General features: G+C 45.3%; 1 protein-coding gene across 1 annotated transcript in view; it reads left to right on the forward strand.

Annotated features, from left to right (window-relative positions):
• The first annotated feature begins 6158 nt into the window (after positions 1-6158).
• The window catches only part of FSD1L (fibronectin type III and SPRY domain containing 1-like), a 61093-nt gene continuing 59099 nt past the window's right edge, over positions 6159-8152 (forward strand). The window contains exon 1 of the mRNA XM_010843616.1: positions 6159-6303. Within this exon, the coding sequence (XP_010841918.1) occupies positions 6159-6303 (145 nt within the window). The remainder of the gene's footprint in view (positions 6304-8152) is intronic.

The following is an 8152-nucleotide window of genomic DNA, read 5'->3' on the forward strand; positions in this document are numbered from 1 at the left end:
TGCCATGATCTTCGTTTTCTGAATGTTGAGCTTTAAGCCAACTTTTTCACTCTCCTCTTTCACTTTCATCAAGAGGCTTTTTAGTTCCTCTTCTCTTTCTGCCATAAGGGTGGTATCATCTGCATATCTGAGGTTATTAATATTTCTCCCAGCAATCTTGATTCCAGCCTGTGCTTCGTCCAGCCTGGCATTTTGCATGATATACTACTCTGCATATAAGTTAAATAAGCAAGGTGACAATATTTGACATATTCCTTTTCCTATTTGGAACCAGTCTGTTGTTCCATGTCCAGTTCTAACTGTTGCTTCCTGACCTGCATACAGGTTTCTCAAGAGGCAGGTCAGGTGGTCTGGTATTCCCATCTCTTTCAGGATTTTCCACAGTTTATTGTGATCCACACAGTCAAAGGCTTTGGCATAGTCAATAAAGCAGAAACAGATGTTTTTCTGGAACTCTCTTGCTTTTTTGATGATCCAGCGGATGTTGGCAATCTTACCTCTGGTCCTTCTGCCTTTTCTAAAACACTGAAATCAGATTGATTATATTCTTTGCAGCCAAAAATGGAGAAGCTCTATATAGTCAGCAAAAACAAGACTGGGAGCTGACTGTGGCTCAGATCATGAACTCCTTATTGCCAAATTCAGACTTAAATTGAAGAAAGTGGGGAAAACCACCATTCAGATATGACCTAAATCAAATCCCTTATGACTATACAGTGGAAGTGCGAAATAGTTTTAAGGGACTAGATCTGATAGACAGAGTGCCTGATAAACTATGGATGGAGGTTCATGACATTGTACAGGAGATAGGGAGCTAGACCATCCCCAAGAAAAAGAAATGCAAAGAAGTAAAATGGCTGTCTGAGGAGGCCTTACAAATAGCTGTGAAAAGAAGAGAGACAAAAGGCAAAGGAGAAAAGGAAAGATATACCCTTTTGAATGCAGAGTTCCAAAGAACAGCAAGGAGAGATAACAAACCCTTCTTCAGCGATCAATGCAAAGAAATAGAGGAAAACAATAGAATGGGAAAGGCTAGAAATCTCAGAGAAGGCAATGGCACCCCACTCCACTACTCTTGCCTGGAAAATCCCATGGATGGAGGAACCTGGTAGGCTGCAGTCTGTGGGGTTGCTAAGAGTCAGACACGATTGAGTGACTTCACTTTCACTTTTCACTTTCATGCATCAGAGAAGGAAATGGCAACCTGCTCCAGTGTTCTTGCCTAGAGAATCCCAGGGATGGTGGAGCCTGATGGGCTGCCGTCTATGGGGCCGCACAGAGTTGGACACGACTAAAGCAACTTAGCAGCAGCAGCAGCAGCAGCAGAGATCTCTTCAAGAAAATTAGAGATACAAAGGGAGCATTTCATGCAAAGTTGGGCTCAATAAAGGACAGAAATGGTATGGACCTAACAGAAGCAGAAGATATTAAGAAGACATGGCAAGAATACACAGAAGAACTGTACAAAAAAGATCTTCACGACCCAGACAATTACGAAGGTGTGATCACTCACACTCACCTAGAGCCAGACATCCTGGAATGTGAAGTCATTATGGACCTTAGGAAGCATCACTAGGAACAAAGCTAGTGGAGGTGATGGAATTCCAGTTGAGCTATTTTAAATCCTAAAAGATGATGCTGTGAAAGTGCTGCACTCAATATGTCAACAAATTTGGAAAACTCAGCAGTGGCCACAGGACTGGAAGAGGTCAGTTTTCATTCCAATCGCAAAGAAAGGCAATGCCAAAGAATGCTCAAACTACCACACAATTGCACTCATCTCACATGCTAGTAAAGTAATGCTCAAAATTCTCCAAGTCAGGCTTCAGCAATAAATGAACCATGAACATGATAAGTGAGGGGTATTTCCAGAGCCAAGGCAGGATGTGATGGAAACACCTGTTTCTTCCAGACCTCACTTTTCTCAGTGTCCCAGGGACCTAGCATAAAACAGGCCATCCGTTCATAGAGAAGGGATTGTGACATAGTAACATCATAATGGGTACAGATTAGTTAACTCCTCCTCTCATACCCTCTCCCAGGAAGGAGTGGTACCTCTTGCCATGGATCTTATAAGAGTGGAGGTGGGGAGAAGAGATTCAGAGCGCATTCCAAAGGTAAGTACAATTGCAGAGCAGAGTCAGGAAGGAGATGCATAGTTATTGGCCTCTAGTCTGAAGAGTGAAAGAGCCTCAGGGTTCAGAAAGATGTTAAAGGCTCTCTCTGCCAGTTGTCTTTCCAGTGCCTGATCCCCCTAGGACAGCTCTGAGAAGCAAATGCCCAGCTTCTGCTTGAATACCTCCACTGATGGGGACCTCCCTACCAAACAAAAATCCATCCCAGTTCTGTATGGCTCTGTTAGAAAACTGGACTTTTTGTTGAGTGGAAATCTATCTTCCTGTAGCTTCCACAAAACTGGGTCTAATTCTATCTGTCAGAGGCTAGAGAACAAGCCAGCTTTCTCTTAAACACAACAGTCCTAGAGAGATTTGAAGTAAATGAACCTGTCCTCCCTGAGTTTTTCTTCTCCAGGCTAAATACTCACCGGTGCTTGAATTGTGTCTCTTCTCACATGATTTCCAGGCCCGTCATAAGATTTGTGTCTGCTGATTGCTTCCCACTTTACGTACAGCTCTCTGAGTATGGTGTTAGACCACTCCACAGAGCACCAGCTAACATCAGAACAGAACCATCCTTTCCCTGCTATGAAAGCTTCTAGGATCAGAAACCAGTACTCTTGAGTCCCAAGGGGTTCCAGGGTTTTTGGATGAATTTATTTTTGGTTAGAAGGGGGCAGCAAAAAAAAAAAAAAAAAAAAGAATGAGTTAGATGTCTGTGGTTGGGAAGAGATGATAAAAGCTAATGTTTTTTTTTTTTTTTCCTGAATGCTTATTAAATACCAGACACTGTGCTTAAAACGACAGGAATTCTCTCATTCAATCCATTCAACCACTCTTATTGGTGGTACTGTTATGATGACCATTTCACAGCTGAAGAAACTGAGGCTTAGAGAAGCTCAGGATTTTCCCAGGCTATGTGGTGTATGCCAAGACTCAGGCCAGATATTAACAGAGAGTAAGGGGTAAAGGTTTGGGTTCAACAAAAGGCAGCATCTGGCCAGTGATTATGCTTCAGAAAAGGTATGACAGTGAAAAGTGGTTAGGGGTGAGCACAGGACTTCTAAGGGCCCAGAGATCGAGAGGGAGAATGCCACACCAGGGTGGTACAGAAGGATATGATGTACAGGGGAGTAATAACAGTAACAGCTGTCATTTACTAAACGTGTACAAAGTCAGACGTTTTGCATACATAATCTCCTCTAATCCTCACAACAATCCTAACTAGGAGTTACTACCATTACGATCGCTATTTTACAGAAGAGGAAATTGAGGCTTACTGAGGTTAAATGACTCACCAAAGACTACACAGCTGGTAAGTGGCAGTTCGAGGATTAAAGTTCAGACAGCTGACTCCAGGGTGATGCCCTGTACTGACTCCCAAAGGGAAAGCCTGTTGGCAAGAAACTTAAGGGAAGACATTTTCTCTCCCAAGAATGGGGCGTCCCAGACTTACAAGGGAACTCAGGGCTGCTGGCAATGCCTGACGAGACAGAATAGGTGTTCTGGAAGAGACAATTTTGCCAGATGCTTTAAATCAGTAGTGCCAATACCGAGGCTATCCGAAATTGATATTTAGTCGGAAAAGTAGTCCTGGAGGCCCAGGAACCTCATTCAAATGAATATCCATGACCAGATATGCTATCCCAGAATCAGAAACCCATGTGTTGAAAAGTCATCTGTTTTTGTGCTTTTGTAGTTCCCTTTTTCCATTTTTAAAAAAAACAATTTGCTTTCACTCAGTTTCAGATCAGATCAGATCAGATTAGTCGCTCAGTCGTGTCCGACTCTTTGCAACCTCCTTGTCCATCACCAACTCCCGGAGTTCACTCAGACTCACGTCCATTGAATCAGTGATGCCATCCAGCCATCTCATCCTCTGTCGTCCCCTTCTCCTCCTGCCCCCAATCCCTCCCAGCATCAGAGTCTTTTCCAATGAGTCAACTCTTCGCATGAGGTGGCCAAAGTACTGGAGTTTCAGCTTTAGCATCATTCCTTCCAAAGAAATCCCAGGGCTGATCTCCTTCAGAATGGACTGGTTGGATCTCCTTGCAGTCCAAGGGACTCTCAAGAGTCTTCACCAATACCACAGTTCAAAAGCATCAATTCTTCGGCGCTCAGCCTTCTTCACAGTCCAACTCTCACATCCGTACATGAGCACAGGAAAAACCATAGCCTTGACTAGACGAACCTTTGTTGGCAAAGTAATGTCTCTGCTTTTGAGTATGCTATCTAGGTTGGACATAACTTTCCTTCCAAGGAGTAAGCATCTTTTAATTTCATGGCTGCAGTCACCATCTGTAGTGATTTTGGAGCCCAGAAAAATAAAGTCTGATATTGTTTCCACTGTTTCCCCATCTATTTCCCATGAAGTGATGGGACCGGATGCCATGATCTTCGTTTTCTGAATGTTGAGCTTTAAGCCAACTTTTTAACTCTCCACTTTCACTTGCATCAAGAGGCTTTTGAGTTCCTCTTCACTTTCTGCCATAAGGGTGGTGTCATCTGCGTATCTGAGGTTATTGATATTTCTCCCAGCAATCTTGATTCCAGCTTGTGTTTCTTCCAGTCCAGTGTTTCTCATGATGTACTCTGCATAGAAGTTAAATAAACAGGGTGACAATATACAGCCTTGACGAACTCCTTTTCCTATTTGGAACCAGTCTGTTGTTCCATGTCCAGTTCTAACTGTTGCTTCCTGACCTGCATACAAATTTCTCAAGGGGCAAATCACAGGTCTGGTATTCCCATCTCTTTCAGAATTTTCCACAGTTTATTGTGATCCACACAGTCAAAGGCTTTGGCATAGTCAATAAAGCAGAAATTGATGTTTTTCTGGAACTCTCTTGCTTTTTCTATGATCCAGCGGATGTTGGCAATTTGATCTCTGGTTCCTCTGCCTTTTCTAAAACCAGCTTGAACATCAGGAAGTTCACGGTTCACATATTGCTGAAGCCTGGCTTGGAAAATTTTGAGCATTACTTTACTAGCGTGTGAGATGAGTGCAATTGTGTGGTAGTTTGAGCATTCTTTGGCATTGCCTTTCTTTGGGATTGGAATGAAAACTGACCTTTTCCAGTCCTGTGGCCACTGCTGAGTTTTCCAAATTTGCTGGCATATTGAGTGCAGCACTTTCACAGCATCATCTTTCAGGATTTGGAATAGCTCAGTGGTGACCAAACTTTAGTGTGCATCGGACTCATTCAGAGGACTTGTTAAAACACTGAACACTGGACCTCAGCCCCTGGAGATTCTGATTTAGTAGGTCTGGGGATGAAGCCTGAGAATCTGTATTACTAACAAGTTACCAAGTAGTGCTGATTCAGCTGGTCTGGAGATTACACTTAAGAACAAGGGCTTTGGTTTATTAGAAAAGCTACTTTTGAAATTATCTAAAATGACTTGGCTGTGAAGAGGCAAAGGACTTGGCCATAGGCCAGAAGCAGCGGGAGGGGGTTGAGGTGCAGACAGTGCTAGGTGAGTGACTGCTGTATGGGCTGCGGAAGACAGAAGTCACAGCTCGAAGAGACTAGCTGTTTACAGATGAGAATGATGGAGAAGTAGAAGGTCTCGGAAGCTGGGCAAGGGGAGCCAGACTGGCCAGATAGAGATCTGGCAAGGGCAGAAGTCAAATGGGGTAGCAGTCTTGTCAAAAGCTGCAGGCTCTTGGCAGGGCTGCAGGGAAAGAACTAGAGGAGCTGGGAGGCAAGGGGCCAGGAGTGAGCTCCTGGGATATGGCCTGGAACAGAATCTGGCGATCACATTTCAGCTGTGGCTAACCGTCTCTAAAGCCTCCCTCTGTGGTTAAGCCCATCAGACCTAGAGTACCCAGAAGTTGCTCTCTGACAGTAGTGAGCTCAAGTTCTTGCAGCAAGAGAACTAGGACAGCGCTAAATGCTGTTTCTTCTTCCCTTAACGGCGGGTCCCATGGTGCAGGCAGGGTCAGGGCTGGGGAGCTCACAGTCTGGTGGTTTGACCTCTAATGTTCTTCAGTCTCTAGGCTGCATTTCTCCCTCTGGGAAACTGACTCAGCTGCAGGGCATGCGCACTGCGGAGAATGGCTTGCGTCGCTGCAGCAGTGTGCTAGCTGCCGGGTGGCTGGCTGTTCTCATCTCTCCTCATGGAACTGGGCAGCTTGGAGAGCAGGCTCCTTTCCCTTGGTACCAAGAGAAGGAGCAGCATCTCTGTAAGACTGCATGCGACTGCTTTCAAATACAGTAGCAAATTGCACATAGGCCCTCTCTGGACCCTGGCCTTGAAAAACAGCCCACTTAGCCTAAACTCGGAGAAGGCAATGGCACCCCACTCCAGTACTCTTGCCTGGAAAATCCCATGGATGGAGGAGCCTGGAAGGCTTCAGTCCATGGGGTCGCTGAGGGTCGGACACGACTGAGCGACTTCACTTTCACTTTTCACTTTCATGCATTGGAGAAGGAAATGGCAACCCACTCCAGTGTTCTTGCCTGGAGAATCCCAGGGACGGGGGAGCCACCCTCCCCACCTCTCTATGGGGTCGCACAGAGTCGGGCACGACTGAGGTGACTTTGCAGCAGCAGCCTGAACTGTTTCTTTTCATCTGATTTCTTGTATGTGTCTGTCCAGTTACATCTCTGCAAGACTGCATGTGACTGCTTTCAGATACAGGAGCAAAACTGTGCACATGGGTCCTCTCTGGACCCTGGCCTTCAAAAACAACCCGCTTAGCCTGAACTGGTTCTCTTCATCCCATTTCTTGTATGTGTCTGTTCAGTTAAAAAAGAATTTAGCGAATGCATACTAGATGGCAGGCCCTGTGCTGGGGATACATACAGATATGGGTAAAAGAAATCTCAACTCACAAGTATAGTTGGGGAGATCATCTACAGAGATAGTTACAGCCTTGTAGGATAAATGTTATTTCTGAAACATAGAGCTCATGCCCTCTTCAGATCAGATCAGGTCAGTTGCTCAATCATGTCCGACTCTTTGTGACCCCATGAATCGCAGCACGCCCTCTTAGGACCTTTGTATTTGCTGCTGCTTCTATCTAGAATACTCTTCTCCAGATGTTTGTATGCTTATTCTTTCACTCACTTCACTTGGGTCACTCCTGAGAGAGGCCTTCCCTGACCCTCCTACCGAAAATGGAGCCCACACAATTCTATTTATCCCATGTAATTTTTCTCTGTGAAAATTTAACCTCCTTATATGTGTGTGTGTGTATATAGATGTATATATTTTATGTTTGTATATAAAGTGCCTAGTCACTGCTGATTCTCAGTGCGTAGAATTGGGACCTAACAGGTATGCAATATATTTTTTCCTTTTGTTCACCATTCATTCACCATACGTGGTTGTCCAGTTGAACTTTCCTGAGCCTCTCCAGTCATCGAAATGGAAGATGAGGCTTCTGCTTGGGGAAGGACATTTTCAAGCCTATCTCCCACCTTTTCTAGTTTCTACTGTCCTCTTAGTCCAAACGGAACAGGTTCTAGATTCCCACCAATAACCATAAATACTGAACATTAACTACATACTGGGCACTTCCAATACGTTATTTAATCTTCACAATGCTCTGCAAAGTCAGCATTATTTCTCGTGTTTCACCAAAGATGAAACAGGCTCAGGGAGAGTATTCGTTTGCTGAAAGTCAGAGACAGCAAGGTTCCCAGGGGGCTCTCTGGGAAAGGTCTCCCAGGCTTCACAGTCACCCAAGTTTCTGTCACGTTTCTACAAGGCTTTCCCCACGTTCCCACTACGTTCCCCGCCCTTTCTTTCTCACTGGACAGCTGGGCCTGGCTTGCCCTGGTTGCTTCTCCAAGGCTAGTGTAAGGAGGTGCTTCAGAAGGTTGCAGGGTGGAGAAGGGGCTGATCTATCTCCAGGGCCACAGTTTTCCTTCCCCCCCGCCTCCCCACGGACCGGGCTGCTGGACGCCCAGTGGTCCAGTTCAAGGCCTGCGCGCTGGAGGAAAAAGGATGGGGGAAAGAGAGAGGGGCTTCTTCAAACGATCGGCGGGACAGCGGGGCGAGCACCCCTTTCTCACTCCCTTTCTCAC

The sequence above is a fragment of the Bison bison genome, unplaced genomic scaffold, assembly GCF_000754665.1.
Source record: "Bison bison bison isolate TAMUID 2011002044 unplaced genomic scaffold, Bison_UMD1.0 scf7180017864183, whole genome shotgun sequence".
Taxonomy (NCBI): domain Eukaryota; kingdom Metazoa; phylum Chordata; class Mammalia; order Artiodactyla; family Bovidae; genus Bison; species Bison bison.